Here is a 17,923-nt window from a genome sequence, read left to right on the forward strand (position 1 = left end):
GCCCATGTCCCGACTCCCTGCCCCTTTTTGCTCTTTCCCGCTCTGTCACAGCCCCCGCCCATCCGCCTGGCCCCGAGCCGAGCTCCCAGGTGTGTTTCTGTCATTTGGCTGTTCCCTGTTTATTTGGGCCACGGGGGCACTCGCGGGCTCCTTCGCACTTTCGTTTCCAGCTTGGCAGAGCCAGAAACTGAAAATTGCGTCGGGAACAGAAACCGAAACTCTCTATCTCCCGGTTTAAGGCAGCACGGGCTGAAACATCCTACTCGTGCTGCTGCCTCCTGCTCCCGGCATCGAGGGGCTCCGGGGGCGCTGCTGGCGCTGCACCGGCCGCATCCCCCTGCAGGGGAGGGCACAGCCTCCCTGGTGATGCCGGCATCAGCCGTGTCCCACCGACGGTGCTGCCACCAGGAGCCTCGGAGAAACTGGCTATGTCTGCATCTCATTGCCTGCAGCGGTGCCGGGCATCTGCTGGCACTGGTGACAGCCTCATTCCATTGCCTGTGGTGGCACTGCCACATCCCTTGCCCCTGCTCACACCATGGCGCAGCGTGAGCCGTGTCCCAGCACTGGCTGTGCCCTAGCCCGGACACTGGGGCTCTGCCTGTCGGGGGAGACCCTGTGTCACCGACGGGGCTGTGAGACCCTGTGTCACCGAAGGCACCGGGGCTGTGAGACCCTGTGTCACCGAAGGCACCGGGCTATGAGGCCCACGGCACCCCAGGGCCAGCCTGCAGGCTGCTGCCTCTCTGCCACCGCCAGCCGAGCTGGGTGTCAGGGTGACCGCAGCCCCCTCCCAGCCCCCGCAGGGCGGCACCGGAGACACCCGGAGCATCCCGGGGAAACGACCGGGGGCCACCTTAAGTTCCCCGCTGTGACGCATCGGGGCGGCGGTCCGGGAAGGTTTAAAAGCTGCTGCAGGCAGAAGCAGCCTGTTGGGGTGGAGCGCTGCGGGCAGGAGTAGAGGTAAGAGGCGGCAAATCAGAAGAGGGCAAAGGGAGCGATACACCTGTCAGGATGGATGTGGACCCAGTGGCATCCATGGACGGACTGAGAACAGTAACTGCCAGGGAGCTGGATGGCTGGATCGCCAGAACCCTGCAGCCCAGCCCGGAGTTCTCTGCACAGGTGAAGGAGACAGTGTGGAAAATCTGTGAATTCCTGAAGACGAAGTGCTTTGAGGATAATATCCACGTCCAAAAGACCGTCAAGGTGAGTGCTGCCCGACTTGGGGGCCAGCTGCCAGCCCTGCTGCCACCCTTCCCACTGCCCCATGCTCCAGCTCCTGCCCTGCCTCAGTTTCCCTTGGCAGCTCCAGGAGTGGTGGCAGCCGATCCTGGTGCTGGCAGTGGTGCTGAGCAAGCAGGGTCTCTCTCTGCAGGGTGGATCAGCAGGAAAGGGCACAGCTCTGAAGAACAGCTCTGATGCTGATGTGGTGCTCTTCCTCAGCTGCTTACCCAGCTACGAGGACCAGAGGAACAACAGAAGGGTTATCCTGGATTTGATCATGATAAGGCTGAAGGACTGCAGGGAGAGCTTGCAGTTCGATGTGTGCATTGGTGAGCCCAGGTACAAAGGTCCTGACAGCACACCGCGCTCCCTCAGCCTTACTCTGTCCTCCCCGGAGACTGGAGAGTCCATTGATGTGGACATCCTGCCTGCCTATGATGCTTTGGGTAAGGGCTGCAGGCTGGCACAGGGACAGGCAGCGGTGTCAGTGCTGGGATGGCTCTCACCCTTCTCACCCTCCTTCTCACCCCACAGGGCAGGTGACCCAGGATGCCCCACCAAACCCAGGAGTGTATGTGAGGCTCCTGCATGCCAACAGCCAGCCCGGGGAGTTTTCCCCCTGCTTCACTGAGCTGCAGAAGATGTTTGTGAAGCATCGCCCTGCCAAGCTGAAGGACCTCCTGCGCCTGGTCAAGTACTGGTACAAGAAGGTGAGGGCTGCCCAGCTTTCCCAGTTCCCAACAGACACCCATCCCAGCCAGCTCTCACCTCCATCTGTTCTTCTCCCCAGCTGCTGAATCCACAGTACCCCGATGCACACCTGCCCCCTAAGTATGCCCTGGAGCTGCTGACCATCTATGCCTGGGAGGAGGGCACAGACTCCTCCTGCAGCTTTGACATGGCTCAGGGCTTCCGCACAGTGCTGGAGCTGCTGGGCCGGCACCGGGACATCTGCATCTACTGGGAGAAGTACTACTCACTGCAGCACAGAGACATTGGTGCCCACGTCAAGGGCTTGCTGAGCAGTCCCCGGTGAGGACCGTGCCCAGTGGGATTGTGCCTGCTGGCCCCATGGTACTGCCCAGGGCTGACAGCAATGCCCACTCTGTGTTTGCAGCCCTGTCATCCTGGACCCTGCCGACCCCACGGGGATCCTGGGCCAGGACAAGAACTGGAACTTGATGGCACAGGCAGCTGCCAGCTACTGCCGCTCACTGCCCTGCCTTGCAAACGTCCAGCCCTGGGATGTGCAGGTAAGGCTGCTTGACCCTGTGAGCATCGTGTCCCCCACCCCTGTCCCTGCTGTCTGTGCCCACCCGCTCTCCTGTCCCTGCAGCCAGCCCGGCCCGTGACCATTGAGGTGATGCAGCTGTCAGGCACCAGGCTGACGCAGCGTGTCAGCCCCTACACCACCATCGGGCAGCTGAAGGACATGATCCACCAGAGCTGGGGCAGCTCCCCATACAAACAGCGCCTGGCACAGCAGGAGCCAGGCAGGAACAACATCACCCTGCAGGACAGCGATACCCTGGCCACGCACAGCATCTTCTACAACACCACGCTGGTGCTGCTGCAGACTGAGCAGGTCCAGAGGATGCAGGTCCTGGTCAAGGACGATAGGAACCGGACCACGACCTACACGGTGCTGCCCACCGACACCGTCCGACAGCTGAAGGAGCAGATCCAGGCCCGGCAGGGGCCCTCTGCCAACGAGCAGCGCCTGACCTACGGCTCCAGGGAGCTGCAGGACCAGCACACGCTGGAGCACTACGACATCAGGCCCATGAGCACAATCTACATGCTCCTGCGGCTCAGGGGGGGCGCAGGCCCCCAGCTCCCCCAGCTCCCCCAGCTCCCTGCCTGCTTGACCCCCTGAGCACTGCCCTCAGCACCAGCCCATGCCCCTGTGTACCCTCCTGTCATGCTGGAAATAAATACTTACTAGATCCTTGTGCTGCTTGCTCTGTTGGGGACAGTGACAAGTGTCACATGGGATAGTCAAAGGGGTTGGGGTCGCCAACACTTTGAGGGGGGACCTCAATGCCACAAGCTGCCGGGATGGCACAGGGACACAGAGGTGCAGTAAAGCAGTGCTCCCTGACCCCAGGGTGCTTGGTGGGGTGAAGGATGCCAGCCTGCTGCCAGCTGGACCTCAGGAGAAAAAACCATCTGCTTTATCTGCCTGCTCCTGCCTGCACCTCTGCCTGCCTGTGCTCAAGCTGGGCGGCAACCAGCCCTGGGACATGGTTTGTGCTGGTAGCATGGAGTCACTGCAGGCCGTGGGATGTGGCCAGTGCCACCAGGGGTCCTGATGCCAGCACAGACAGCAGGAGGCAGCAGACTCCGAGGTCACCTTCGGTCACTGCCTTAATTGCTGCCTGCTGGCACCGGGGAAGTTTGGTTTTCATCTTCCAGAAAGCACGGGCAGCTGGAAGTCTGGGGAAAACCCATCAATCTTGGCAATGTCCCTGCAGGTCTTGTCTTCCCTCAGCCCTCCAGTGTCTCCAGGCATCCCACCCCTCCAGGCTTGGGGTGCCAGAGTGGGTCTGTGCTGTGGGGCACCGGGCTGCCCCTGAGCGCTTCTGGGGCTCCGGGTCAGACGCGGGAGCCTGGGCGGCTGAATCTGCTTTATTGTGCTCAATTAGTACAAGGTCCCCTGTGCCACTGTTCTACACCCAGAGCAGTGGGTGCCACCTTTATGCCCCCCAACATCTCCCCTTTATGCCCCCCTCCTCCTGCATCCAACCAGTGCCTGTGCTGCCCCTCCGTGCCCCCGCTGCTGCCCGTGGCCCTTTTGGGACCCGAGCGTGACCCTGCTGTGCCGTCCTCCCGCAGTGCCGTGCTGGGGGGGCACTGCCTGGCCCCGCAGTTTACATTCATAGTAACAGTCGTTAATAAATATTTCGGTGACTCTGCGATGCCGGCAGCCGGCTGGGTCCCCACCGGTGTTGCAGCCCGTGGCAAGGGCGCTCGGCAGCCCCTCGGGGGGCGGCTCAGCCCGGCTGCCCTCCTGCGGCCCCGGAGCCGCAGCCAGCCCCCGGCAGAGCCCCCGCGGCGCTGCCGAGGCCGTGCCCCGCCCGCGGCCCCGCTCCTAGGCAGAGCCCGGCGCCCGGGGCCGGCGCCCGGGTCACCAGGGGGATGCGCTGCGGGGCCCCCGCTCCGCCCGCGGCCCCTCGTGGGTGCGCCGGCGGCGGGCCCTGCGCGGCTCCGAGCCCTGCCCGCGGCCGGGGGGCCCGGCGGGGCTGCGGGCCGGCGCCGGGGGTCTGCCCCGGCTCCACAGCCTCTGGCACGCCTTGTCCGTGGCTCCCAGCGGCGGGCGCTCCACCAGCTGGAGGAAGTCCCGGTACCAGACCTTGCGGCCGGGGATCCCGGCGGCGAGCTGGGGGTCCCCGGCGGACGCCGCGCCCGTGGCCTGCCAGGCGCCGATCACCTCCAGGGAGAGCCGCAGCAGGGGCTGCGTGAAGCCGTGCTCCGCGGCGTGGCACAGGTAGAGGCCGGCGTCGGAGCGCTGCACGCTGCGCAGCAAGACGCCCCGCTCCGTCCGCACCACCCGCTCGTCCATCTGCACCTGCAGTACCCGCGGGGATGGGCGGTCAGCTCGGCACGGCACGGCACGGCACGGCACAGCCCCACCGGCGGTACCGGGCCAGGGAGAGCCTACCTCTCGCTGGGGATCATTCAGGGTGCGCTGGTATGTCCAGAGGATGTGGGCTTGCAGGGATTTGGGGATGCATTCCAGAAAGACGGAGCTTCCCTCCACCCCGTAGAGCTGCTTCTGGGGCACGGTGTCGCGCCTGGGATCTGCGGGGACACAGCCTGGCTGTCAGCCCCCACCACGGCAGGGCAGCCCCAGACTCGGGCTGGTCCCAGCTCACCTTCAGAGCAGAGCACGTTGGGGTCCCCGTTGCGGACGTCCTGCCGGCGGAAACGCCTGTGGGAGGGCGATGGAGGAGCAGGGGCTGCACAGCCTGACCGTGCTCCTCACCATGGCCTGGGGGCAGGCTGGCTGCCCCAGCACTGCATCCTGGCACGGCATGGCACCTACCTCTTGGTGTTGGGCACGTAGCGGGTGCAGGTGTTGCCATCCCAGGCGCAGTATGGGTCCCGGGCCAGGCAGCACTCGGCACAGGCTTTGCCATAGGCACTGCAGCGGTGCAGGGGCAGCTGGGCCAGCCCTGTGGTTGAGCCAGCGTAGAGCTGATGCTGGGGGAAGAGCAGAGCTGAGCACCCCATGGTGTGGCACGGGGCTTGGCAGAGCCATGGTGGGCCTGGGAATGCCCGGGGTCCCCCCTTACCCGCTTGGAGGAGAGCTGCAGGCTGATGATGGGGGAGGAATCCTGTGGGCAGAGCATGGGCAGGAGTTAAGGGTGAATGGGGCAGCCTACAAATGCAGCATCCTGGCTCCCACATCCTGGGCAGCTGGAGTGCCCTGGCACAACCCAGAGCATGGACAGCACATGGGGATGCTGCAGGGAAGTCTGACTGGTGGGATGTGGAACCCTGACCCTCACCTGGAAGACCTGCAGCTCTTCCAGCAGCAGCGGCTCCATGCGGTGCCAGCTCTCCTTGGGCACTGAGACCACCTTCAGCACTGTGCCCACATCTGCAGGCAGGGAGGGGTGAGGCCACGGGTCCCAGCCCCAGCATCTTCCCGCTCTCCCTCACTGCCCCATCCCTAGGGTCACTACGTGCCTGTGCCAATGAAGAGGACGTCGTAGTGGCCATCGGCAGCGGTGACACGGTCCACAGCTATGCGGGTGAAAGTGTAGGGCACGGTGGCTTGCAGGAACAGGGGGCGCTGGCCATGGGGCAGGACAGGGTTGTACATCAGTGGGTGGTGACGGGCAAACTGGATCACCTCATCTGGGAAGTCCTTGGTGGAGCCAAAGGTGCCGAAGGTTTTGCTGGGGCACTGCAGGGAGACAGCAGTGGCTAAGCAGGGTCTCACAGCCCACTGTCCCCACCCCACGTAGTGGCATCCCAGTGGTGGCACCAGCCAGGGCACCCCTACTCCACGTACCATGCCTGGGCGGGGGTATGGCACACGGCCCTGGTATGACACCCACTGGTAGTTGGGACCTTCCTTGTGTGCAAAGGGCCCCAGGAAAGCCCGGCGGATGTCAGCCATGGTGTAGACACAGACAGCTGAGCCTTGGAAAACAGAGCTGGTGGGAGAGAGAGGGGAAAGATGTGAGGGGCAAGGGAGGGCACCACTGGGTATGTGCAGGGTGCTGGGGAAGGGGCTCGACCTGGAGGTGGAGAAGATGGCGTAGATCAGAGGGTTGCGCTTGTCTCTTGTCTGCAACAGGAAAACATCCCCTGCAAGCAGGGAAGGCATCAGTGCTGCCAGTGCTGCCCAAGCTGCACTGCTGGGGCCACATCCCCGTTCACTCACGGAGCTCATCAAAGTGGGTGTCTGCCCCGTCGGGCCCTGGCACAGCGCACACCAGCCGAGCCTTCAGGAATGTCGTCCACTTGTTCACCAGGCTGCGCTGCCCGCCCATGTCGTTCTGCCAGGGCAAGGGGGACACCGGTGTCAGCAGCAGCTGCAGCAGGTGGCACCCCTGGGCACCCTGGCCCCAGCCCCCCTGCCTGTGCCCGCTCTCACCCGGCAGATTTGGCCGATGCGGGCGAAGCTGGTCTTGCCCAGCCCCTGCTGCCGTTCCACCGCCGTCTCGCGGAAGAAGAAGTAGATCTTGTCATCGTCGGGGTCCTCACTCTCCGGCACCAAAAAAACAGCCACGAACTTGGGCTCTGGGGACAGAGGGGTGGTGCTTCCAATGCCTCCATTGGCTGTGCTCCCCAGGGACCCTGGAGCACCTGTTGGGGTCCCAGGGGAGGGTGCAGAACCAACCCTGCCCAGCTGCAGAGCAGAGGCATAGTGAGGATGTGACTACACCAGACATTGAGGGTCTGTAGGCAACACACGAACCCCTGAAATCACCCTCTGGGTAAAGACATATCTGAGCCTGAAGGAGTCCTTGCCCTGATGCCTCCAGGCAGCAGCACTGCTGTGCCAGGGTGCCAGTAGCCCCCCTGTCCCCCACGCTCCCAGTGCCCAGCACTGACCGTTGAGCCAGCGAGAGTCGTGCTGCTCCGTGCGGATGGAGGGGCGCCGGCCCAGGCTGCGGAAGATGGTAAAGTCACGGCCCATCAGATCGGTGGCCACCCCAGAGTAGAGCTCCTCGCCTGGCAGGCACCGAGGGAAGTGTTATAGGGGCCTCCCTGGCACCCCTGTGCCACGCTGCACCCAGCCCCAGGCTCAGAATGCCCTTACCCACAAGGACAGAGGCGGCTGTGTGCCGGGGGTCGTACGGGCTCTTCCCCTTGCCATCCTCAGTGTGGTGGGGGTCCAGCTTGAAAACGGGCTCCTGGAGAGGGTAAGGACGGGAGGTGGGCAGGTGGCAGCAGCTGGAGGCTGTGGTGGTGCCAGGGGAGGCTCACTTCTGCATGCTGGCCAGCCTCGATGAAGGCACAGACTGGGTGGAAGGCACCAGTGCCGCAGGCGTACAGGTGGGTCCGATTGTAGGGGTGCAGGATCTTCACAAAGTTCATGCACTCAGCCTGAGGATGGAGGGAATGAAGGGTGAGGTAGTGCTGGGGCAGATCCCTGGCACAGTCCTGGCATCCCACAACAATCCCCACCACTCACAGTGATGTCCTTGCCGGCCCAGTTGCATTCTTCCCTCCATTCCACGGGAGCCGGCCAGTAGATCTGCGGGTGGAGAAGGGGATGCTCACCGTGCCTGGAGCACCCTGCACTGCCCCGCCAGCGTGTTCCCCACGCCCCGTTACCTTCCTGCCCCGCTGGCTGATGTCATCCAGGGCCAGAGAGAGGAGGTGGTTCTTGGCGCCCACGAAGAGACGGCCGCGCTCCTCGTCCAGCAGCAGGGCCTCGTAGCAGCAGGAGTGCTCCAGAGAGAAGTGGTGCAGCCCATGGCGAGCCCGCAGCTCTGCCGGGACCCAGCGGCGCTGCTCAGCCCGGCCCCGCCGCTGCCCGTCCATCCCCGCTGCCCCGGACACGCTCCGAGGCAGCCCGGGTCAGGCCACGGCCCCCTGCCATGCCATCCCCTCCCCCAAACCTGTCCCACTGGCTTGACCGGGTTCACCAAGCCCTTGCCTGCCCAGCATTCATCCCCGTGCCAGCCCCACATCCACCCCCGTGTCCCCCGAGACTCATCCCCAAACCGCTCAGCAGTGATTCCCATGCCCTCGACACCCATCCCTGCACCGCTCACCCGGCAGCGGGGGAGAAGGGGCCATTCCCTGCCCCGCGGAGCTAATCCCACCGTGGCGGGAACAAACAGCCCTTTGTCAGGCTGCGAGGAGGGCTCTCGCTGAGCCCCGCCGCTGGACAAAGCCCCCTGCGCCGCGCTGGAGCCCCTGGAGTGGCCGGTCGGGACCAGCTCTCCAGCTGGCACAACATTCCCGACAGGTATGGCGCAGCTGAGGCCAGGGAGTGCCACCACGGTGCACACAGGGATGGGGCACCTGCGCCTGCACATGCCAGGGGCTGGGAGCGAGGTCCCAAGCACCGGCATGGCCCCAAGGACAGGCAGGTGGCCCTGGAGGGGCTGGCATCAGGTCAGGAGCAGTGCCAACACCTGATAGCCCGCGGGGAGGGCGGCAGCAGTGCCAGGGATGTGCCAGTGCTGGGGCTTGCACCCACCGCACCGTGCTGCCCCCCGGACCCTCCCGGCCCTGCGATGATGCTGGCTGTGCTGACACGGAACCAGCGCACCCAGAGCTGACCCCGCACCCCCGCCCTGCCCGAGTCCCGCGCTCACCGGGGAAGGACAGCTTGAGGCGGGGGGTGGCAGCGGCCGGGGGCCGGCCCGCGGAGAGCCGGCGCAGCAGGAGCAGGAGCAGGAGCAGCGTGCGGCTCATGGCCGGGCTCTGGCTGGTGGCGCCGCGGCTGGGGCACAGAAACAACACCTCAGCTCGGGTTACAGCCCCCTCCCCACAGCCCCCAGACCACGATCCCTCCCCGATGCTGCCGAGTGTCTGTAGAGCCCTGAGCATCAGCGCAGGGCAACTCCAGGCACGGCGCAAGGGGATCCCCCACTGGGCTCGGCCTCGTAGTTGGAGGGGATGTGAGCCAGCCACGTCCCTCCCTATTTTAAAGTCCCCATTAATCTAATCCCAAACATAATGGGCTTCAGAAACACCCCTCCTGCTCCTGCCCGTGGGGAAACAGAGGCAGCCCAGCCGAGCAGCATCCAGCCCTGCCCATGCCTGTCTGAGCCCATCAGCACGAGTGTGCCTCGCTCTGCCCATTCCTGCCTGCACGCACGGAGCTGTGCTAGGAATGGGGACAAGGACAGAGCAAGCACCGAAGTGGTGACAACCAAATAGGGCACCCTGGGCAGTCAGTGGGCTCCTGAGCACTGGGCAAGCTGTCCATGATGGTGGTCATGGGGTCCCATGCCTCAGTTTCCCCCACTGCTACAGCCCCACCATTAGCCCTTGGCCTTTCTTGTACTACCATAGAAATGGGGGCAGGATTTGGGGGCTCTGGCTGAGCAGGTGCCCACAACACCCAGAGGGACCCATGCTGGTGTGTCTGTCACTCTGATGGGCGCTCACCACGAGGTAGGAAAGTCCTCCTCTGACTCTGGCAGCAGCAGCTCTCCCCTGGGGAGTGGGAGGTGATGGTTATCAGGGCACTGTGTCAGAACACAGATCCCACCTTGCCTCCTGGCCATGCTGCGGTGCCTTGTGCAAGGCACACACTGAGCCATGCCGATCATGGCACAGCCACTGGGGTCTCACCGGGACACCAGTGACAGCCAAAGCCCCACCACAGCCCGGGGCTCGGTGCAATCACCCCAGGCTCTGCTGCCCTGCCTGAGCTGGGAGCTGGTGGGTGCTGGCCGGGAGGGTCACACACACATTCACACACACACACACGGCACGGAAGGGGCTCCTGCGGGCAGGGCAGCCCCTCCAGGCTGGCCGGTGAGCCCGGGGCGGGCAGCGGGCAGCGGGCAGGGCCTGGCTGGGCGCAGTGCCGGCTACGGCTGCCCGGTGTCCCGGCACGGAGGCGATCGGCGCTAATGGCATTTACAGAGGCGCCGGGATGAGGCGCTGGACCCGCCGGGCTCTGCCGCCAGCCGGGGCCGTGCCGGGGCGCGGGGGGCTCCCGCCTGCCCTCGCTGGCCGAGCGGCCGGGGCAGACCCCCGGGCACGGACCCGCGTGGCTCCGACCCGCCTGGCACGGGGGTCGGGCGGGGGGCGGGCAGCAGCGGCAGCACCACGGACCCTCGGTGCCAACCCTGTCAGATCCAGCCCTCGGAACTCCCCGTGCCAACCCCGACGCCAGCCCGCCGGTGCCCCCCGGTGCCGGAGGGGTCACGAACCCGCCGCGAGCCCCCCAGTACCAGCACGGGCAACCCCCCGAGGGCAGCGCAGAGACCCCGCCACCCCGGGACACTCCCCGGTCACCCTCGTACCCCGCCGGCCCGCGGGCCCCGGCACCCACCTGTGTCCCGGCTCGGCTCGGTCCGGCCCGGCCCCGCCCGCCGCGTCCGCCGGGAGGGAGCGGGGCGGCCCCGCGGGGCGGGGCGGGGCGGGGCCGGGGGCGCGCACAGGGACACGCACACGAGTGTGCGAGCACACGCTCACGAGCGGGCACCTCACACATGTACACACGCACACACAGGCGAACACCCGCGGCCCCTCACACACATACACAGACAGAGACACACACAGCCGTGCTGCCACCCCCTAGCGGCCCTGGGTGACACCCACGGGGACACCCGCGGTGACACCCGCTGCCCCGGGGCAGAGCTGAGGGTGCCCAGCTCCGCACACGCGTGGCTCAGCCCACGAGCGGTGCCGGGGCTCCCCCCTCGCCGGGACAGGCACTCGCTTGCCCGAGCGGGGGGGCCGTGCCGGGGGTGCCGGGGCCGTACCGGGGGTACCGGGGGCCGGTCCCGCGCCCCGCTCAGCTGCAGCCCAGATGTCTGGCCCGGGCCCAGCCCGGAGCAAACAAAATTCCTCCGCTGCCTCCCATTTTCCAGCTGCCGCTGCCAAGAATAGCAAGTGCCGAGCGGTGCCGGCAGCGGGGCCACGCGTGCCTCGGCGGGCAGGGCTCGGGGCGGGGAACACGAGCTGCCCCGGGGGCCGCACCTGCCTCGCTCTCCCCGTGCCCCTGACTGTCCCTACCTGCGGCTGCGGGGGTGCAGGAAGGCGGGTCCGGAACGCGTGGGGAGGCAGAGCTGCGGGCAGAGCTGCAGGCAGGGGGGCAGGCAGGCAGGGCTGCGGGCAGCAGGCTGTGCCGGCAGGTGCAGGGAGAGCAGCAGCGCGGGCAGCAGCGGGTGCGGACAGGTGCGGGCAGTGGGTGCCAGCAGGAGCGAGCTCAGGTGGGCTGGCAGGGAGTGCGGGCGGGCCGGCAGTGGGTGCAGGCAGGTCAGGTGCAGGTGCAGGCAGGCAGCTGGCACAGGCAGGCAGTGAGTTCAGCAGGAAGCCAGAGCCGTGCAGTAGGCAGAAGCTGTGCCAGGCAGGGTGCCCGGGAAATGCCCTTCTGTCCCGCTGCCAGTAACCCTCGTGCTGCCAGCCCTGGTACTCTGGCATGCTGGCAGGCTCTGTTCCAGCACCACATCTTGTTCCTCTCCTGGCTGTGCCGCGGTGCTGAGTGGCATTCAGCCCAGCCCAGCCCAGCTTTATGGCAGCAAGGAGGACAGAGACAGCGAGGGGACGGGTGGGGCAGCAGGGGAGCTGGCACCGGTACGGCAGGGGTTACTCTGCTGTCAGACTTTGACCAGGCACCGGCAGGACTCTGGGCTGGGTGGCCCCACACGGGCATTGCGTCCCTGTGCCTACTGTTACAGGACGGCGCTGAGATGGTGGGCACAGAGATGTCGTGCCCAGCCCTGCACAGTGGGCTCCTTCCTATTCCAGCGCCGTGCCTCAGTTTCCCTTCACCCAGTTGGGACCTTTCCAGCTACCGCCGCTCCCGGCAAGCGTGGCGAGGTGACCAGGTGACGTCACCATCGCCCCGGAGCCCTGACGGGACCTTGCTGGCAGCGGCTCCGCCTGGAGAAACCATCAGGCGTCAGGAGGGCCGGGCTTCCATCCCGGAACAAGCGGCGCGGGAGGGATGCGCCACGTCGCCCGCCGGCCACCCCTGCCCGCCCCACGGGGTGTTCCTGGCCATCCCCGGAGCCACCGGCCGCTGGCACGGTGGCGGTGCCCATGTGGAACGGGCACGGCCGCTGGCATCCCGCCCTCACCCCCGCGCTCCGCAGCCCGCCGAGGGTTTCCCAGCCAGGTGCCGGCGGCCTGGCTCCCCGCCAACGCGGGGGTGTCGCTGCCCACGGCACCTGCAGGTGCTGCCGCTCTCGCTCTTTGATGCCGACCCCGCCGCTGGCAGATCCGCGGACCCGGGGATCGCTGCCTCGGCCAAGTCTCCCCCGGCGGTTCCGGCTCCGGAGAGCATCTGCGGCTCGGCCGGCAGCGCCCGGGCCCGCGGCGGTGTCAGCGGGAGGAAACGGCTCCTCTGCACCTCCGCAGGGCCCGGGGGCGGCACGCAGCAGGCACCGCCAAGGCTCCGGCATCTCCCGTGCCGGGCTGAGCCAGCAGGGCACGGGAGGTGCCCGGGGTGACCAGGACCACCGGGTGCTGGATACCCTGCATGCAGGGAGGAGGGCTGGGACTGGCATCCACTAGCCCTGAGGATGGGTACCAATCCTGCATCTCAAATGGGAATGGTACCTCACCAGAGGAACCCTCGTGATTCTGTGGGGTGACTCCCCCAGGGGTGCTGCAGGGTGGTTCCCCATGTCCCTGGGGCCCAGAGAGCTTCCCTCTGGCCTGGTGGAGCCATCATGGCTGGGGCATGGCAATCCATGGGTCCAAGGGTCAGGGTGAGCTGGGCCATGACAGCTGGTGCCATGGGCATCCCTGTGACACATGGGCTGGGCACGGCACTGCTCCCCAGCCAGGAGATGTGTTTGTGCAGCAGGGTGGCCTTGCCAGCACTGCCAGTGACACTGCCAACTCGTCACAGGGCAGGAGAGTGGTGGCATCCTCATCCCAGCCTACACCCATGACCCAAACACAGGGATATACTGCTCGAACTAGTCTCTCCTGGGTCTGGACACCCCAAAAAACTGCTGGTGCTTTGTGATGGCACTAAAGATGTGGCTTTAGGACTTCTTTGGGAGTCTGTCTGTGGTGGTCCACATCCATAATGTTGGGCCATGAGATGGCATCAGGCCTTGCATGGCTGCCACATTCCTGGTACAGAGGAAGGCTGTGCTAGGCAGGGGACAGAGCTCATGGCATCCCAAGTGGGTCAGTGTGAGGGCTTGGCTGGCAGCAAGCAAACGTGCCTGAGACAGCTGCATCCTTGCAGCACAGCCTGCAGGCAATGCCCCAGGGCGACACCAGCTCTGGGCTCACACCCTGTCTGTGGATACACCCTGACCTTATGTCCACCCCCATCACAGCAGGCTGGTGAGACCCCAGCCTCAGGGAGCCCAGTGGCCCCAGTGCATTCCTGCCGGGATTAGGTGCCGGCTCCCGGCAGTGCCATGCTGGTGTAGCCCAGCTAATCCCTTTTTAATTGTCCCAGCCCTGTTCTGGACTGATCTGGGCTGCCCAGGGAATGGGGGCTGCCCAGGGAATGGGGGCGTTGTGTGCACCCCTGTGTCTGAGCACCTGTGGGGTGCTGCCATCGTGTGTCCCTTCTGTGGCATCAAGCCATAGGTACATGGGAACCTTTGGTGGAGAAGGGGATGTCCATCCTCCAGGTGCAGGGCAGCGGCTTTTTGGAAAGGGAAAGGGAGGGATCCTGGTCTTATAGGATCCTATCCTCCTGACCAAGGTGACCATTTGCCCTTGGCTTGGCATCAGCCAGCAGCCAGGCTCTGGGACAGGCAGAGGGGCCATTGCCCTGCACTGAAAACCACCAAAGCTCCTCAAAGCCATACGTGGGGCAGGAGCAGGACACCCAGGCTTTCTGCCACCATGCAAGCACTCTCCCCACCACAGCAGGAGGGCAGTGGGAGATGCTGGCTGAGTCCCCCTGCCTGTTGTCCCACCCACGTCCTTTTGGCCCTGCCCTGAGCCACACCAACCAGCGGCATCCAGCTCCTTAGGCTTTAAAAATAGGCTGGTGTCCCTGCCATGGGGTCAGTAATTTTAGCCAGGGTGTGTCTTGTTGGGAAGCATGCTGATCCATTCATCTTCTCCTGCTGGCCCCGCTGCATCCACACACAGGGCTGATGTCAGCCCCTCACTGCCCATTGCTCCTCCCTGCCCCGGGGCAAAGGAGCACAGCCACGGCCTCCTCGGGCACAGGCAATGCCTGGAGGGATGATGAGGGTGGGGAAGAGAGGACAGGGGTGTCCAGCTGCCCCCCGAGCCTGCCTGCTCCCTATCGTGGGCTTATTGCCCCCAGAGCTGGTGGCAGCAGGGAGCACAGCACTCCTGGCACCCAGCAGCACCCGGACAGGCAGCGGTGGAGCAGTGCCGGCACCCTGCCCTCTCCTCTCACCCTGCTCCCGTCACCCCGGACCCCAGCACAACAGGCACTTCAGCCTGCCTCCCACGGTGCTCCCGGGGGGCTGTGCCGCCTGGGAAGGCTGCGGGGGCCGCCACCGAGCATAATGGGGCCATTGAGGGCCGAGCCGGCGCGGCACAATGGGGCCTTGTGTGCTGGCCCCGCTCCGCTCCTGCCCAGCCCGTGCCCAGCCGCGGGACACCCCCTTTGCCCCTCGCCCCGGGGCTCACCCAGGTGCCAGCCCCTGCCTCGGCCGAGCCAGGGAGTGCCGCGAAGGAGCAGCAGGTGGGAGGCCAGCAGGGCAGCTCCCCTTCCATAAACCAGTGCCAGGGAAGGAGCGTGGCTTGGGAAACTTCCCGGCGTGGTGCTGCTCACCCCTGCCACCATAGGGCTTGGGGGTTCCCGTCAGGCTGTGGGGCGACAGGAACAAGGAGGTGGCACCTGCCCAGTGATGCCTTCACTTCGCTCTCAGCACCACGTCCGAGCCCTCTGGCACCCGGTACCCACTGTGGGGACGCAGGGACCTCACAGCTTCCCAGGGAGCCCCGTTGTCCCAGGTCCCCATCGCCACAGCCCCCCTCACCGGGCCGGCCCGGCGCCCCAAACCCATCTCACCTGCTGTGTGCAGCGGTGGCTCCGCCGGAGCTCGCCTGCCTCCTCGCCCGCGGCTCAGCTGGGCTCTGCCTCCGCCGGCTCCTTAAACCCCAAATCCCGGTGCTGGGCGCCAGTCCCGCCGCCGGCGGGGGTGGAGGGAGGGGATGCAGAGCCCCGGTCCTGCTCCCGGGGCCGCCACCAACAAAAGGCGACTGTGTCGTGTGTCCTCCCTCTGCACCCAAGGACCTGCCTGGGAACAGCCCCTCGGGAGCGCGGGGCTTTCGGGGCGCTGCCACCCCGTCTGCCTGCGCTGGGAAGGGAGGAGAGGTGCGAGCAAGCCTAGGAATCCCGATCACAGCCGCGCTACATCCCGATGTCCCCACGCTCCCGCTCCTGCCTGCTCGGTCCTGTTCCTGCCTTGGAGCAGCGCCAGGGTGAGGGCACTCATCACCGTCCCAGCGCCTCAGCTGCTCCGGCAAAGTCCAGCCCAGCCGGGCTGCAGGGGGAGGAAGGGGATGCGGCTGCTGCCATGGTGCCGGTTCTGGGGGGACCCACACCCCGGAACCCCCATAGCTGCCGTGGGGCCGGGGGAAGCGCCCCTGCGGTCCGAAGGCCGAGCAGCCGGTGACGCCTCATTAGTGCGGGGTAAATGTGTAACAAGTTCTCGGCTGGGCTGGGGCTGTTTGAGCCGCATGACTTCTCCTGCCTCCCCGGCATCCTGGGAGCAGGGGATCGAGCGGCTCTTACTGCTCTTTGCTGCTCTATCGCAGTAAGAGCCGCTCAGCCAGGGCAGGAGGGAGGAGGAGAGTCCGTGTCGTGGCTGGACACGCTGGGTGCCCAGAGCTGGCTGGGCGGAACACAGTGGGCAGCGCTGGGCTGGGCACAAGCACATTGCTGGAGGGACACGATGATCTCAGCCCATGTGCCCTCCAAGAGGGCATGAGGTGAGAGAGCAAGGGAGCAAGGCTTTGTTTAGCAGTGCCTCCCAGCACGGGAAGCAATGGGCACCATTCTAACAAAAAACAAAACAGGAAATTCCATCTGGAGGCAAGGCAATGTGTTTTTCTTCTGTGGCAGTGGCCAGGTGCTGACACGGCCGTGCCAGAGGCTGCAGAGCATCCAGCCACGAGGATCTGTGTCCAAGCAAGCAGTCGGCACCAGCTGAGCCCCTCCTGCCGTGGGGTGGGCTCAGGACAGCCAGGGACTCTGCCAGAACTGTGCCAGCCCAGCCTCCCTCCTGGCAGCTTGGGCCATGCAGGTGGAGAGGGGCTGGAGCACATGATCCTGGCATGTCAGTGCTACTACAGGGATGGGCAGAAACGACAGTGGATCACTGTGCTGTGCCGTGTGGTACCAGGTGAAACCCCAGAGCACCTCTCAGCGTTGACCTCCATGGAAAGCACTGGGGTGGCCAAAGGCCTCAGGAAACAGATGACACACACTGGAGATGTGCAAGGCAGCACGGCCACCACTGCCCATGGGATAGATTGAGGGACTGGGGCTGTCCCACACAGGGGCAGCCAGAGTTTTGGGGTGCAAGTGGGGCGAGAGGGCTTGTTGGGACACACATCTGGGGGAACGTGGGCTGGAGTTACATGAGTGTGACAGGGCAGGGGGTGCTGGGGAAGCCCCAGGCACGGAGCAGGCAGAAGTGGGCAGGGTGCGGGCAGTGGGCAAGCAGGGGGTGGGAGGGGGCAGGCCGTGGGTGGGCAGGCAGGGCACGGGCAGTGGGCAGGGTGTGGGCAGGGCAGGGCAGTGGGCAGGGCACGGGCAGTGGGCAGGGAGTGGGCAATGGGCAAGCAGGGGGTGGGAGGGGGCAGGCAGTGGGTGGGCAGGCAGGGCACGGGCAGTGGGCAGGGTGTGGGCAGGGCAGGGCAGTGGGCAGGGCACGGGCAGTGGGCGGAGTGCGGGCACTGGGCAGGGGCCGGAGCTGGGCGGGGCCGGGGGCGGGCCCGGCTGTGCCGCCGGTGGCCGCCAGAGGGCGGTGGCGCATTGGTGCCGGCGCTGCCGCTCCGCCCGCGCTCGCTGCCGCTGCCCCCGGCGCTGCCCCCGGTGCCTCCGGCGCTCCCGGTGCCCCCGGCGTTTCCTGCTGCTCCCGGTGCCCCTGGCGCTCCCGGGCAGGGCATCGCCAGCCCACAGAGTCACGGGACCGCCATGTGCCGCGTAGGTGGTGTGGGGTCACCGACGCCATGCCCTCCCCTGCAGCCGGTGGGAACCGGGAGCGGCTGGCCGGTGATGGGGATGGCGGGGCCGGTGCTGCCGTAGCACCGCGCTGACCTTGCCGGCGGCAGCGCTCAGGGCAGAACCGGCGGAGCTGGAGCAGCCGCCCGTGGCCTGGCACCCATGGCCTGACCTTCCCAGGGACAGCCGTAGTGCCGAGAGGGCAGCTGGGGGCCTGTATCCCCATCCCACGCTGCTCTGGTGTCACCGTTGTGTCACTGTTGCGCCACGGTGGCTGCTCCTGCTGGTGATGCCATTCCCCGTCCCATCCCAGCGCTCATCCGTACTTCCTGCCGCCCACCAGGCCGGTGGAGCGCGGCTCCTGCTGCTCACAGGCAGGTGGGGGTCCCAGCAGTGCCACGGAGTGGGTGGTAG

The 17,923-nt window shown here is 66.4% G+C and overlaps 2 protein-coding genes across 2 annotated transcripts; one reads left to right on the forward strand and one right to left on the reverse strand.

Annotated features, from left to right (window-relative positions):
• Positions 1-951: 951 nt before the first annotated feature.
• Positions 952-3,140, forward strand: LOC128939908 (2'-5'-oligoadenylate synthase 1-like). The gene is made up of 6 exons (XM_054281138.1): positions 952-1,209; positions 1,379-1,673; positions 1,762-1,937; positions 2,018-2,259; positions 2,345-2,480; positions 2,564-3,140. The coding sequence occupies exons 1-6, from the start codon at positions 1,015-1,017 to the stop codon at positions 3,101-3,103; spliced, it is 1,584 nt and encodes a 527-aa protein (XP_054137113.1). The 5' UTR covers positions 952-1,014; the 3' UTR covers positions 3,104-3,140.
• A 1,214-nt stretch (positions 3,141-4,354) lies between these two features.
• On the reverse strand, positions 4,355-9,968 carry SEMA3B (semaphorin 3B). The gene is made up of 19 exons (XM_054281208.1): positions 9,961-9,968; positions 9,814-9,861; positions 9,015-9,142; positions 8,023-8,180; positions 7,880-7,942; positions 7,672-7,791; positions 7,505-7,598; positions 7,297-7,416; positions 6,836-6,981; positions 6,623-6,737; positions 6,477-6,546; positions 6,248-6,392; positions 5,920-6,139; positions 5,739-5,830; positions 5,523-5,564; positions 5,273-5,430; positions 5,103-5,158; positions 4,889-5,028; positions 4,355-4,795 (listed from the first exon to the last, which is right to left on the reverse strand). Exons 1-19 carry the CDS (start codon positions 9,966-9,968, stop codon positions 4,355-4,357), a joined length of 2,364 nt encoding a protein of 787 aa, XP_054137183.1.
• Positions 9,969-17,923: the final 7,955 nt, after the last annotated feature.

The sequence above is a fragment of the Melozone crissalis genome, unplaced genomic scaffold, assembly GCF_028551555.1.
Source record: "Melozone crissalis strain CALT ecotype California unplaced genomic scaffold, PUWL_Pcris_2 ptg000029l_1, whole genome shotgun sequence".
Taxonomy (NCBI): Eukaryota; Metazoa; Chordata; class Aves; order Passeriformes; family Passerellidae; genus Melozone; species Melozone crissalis.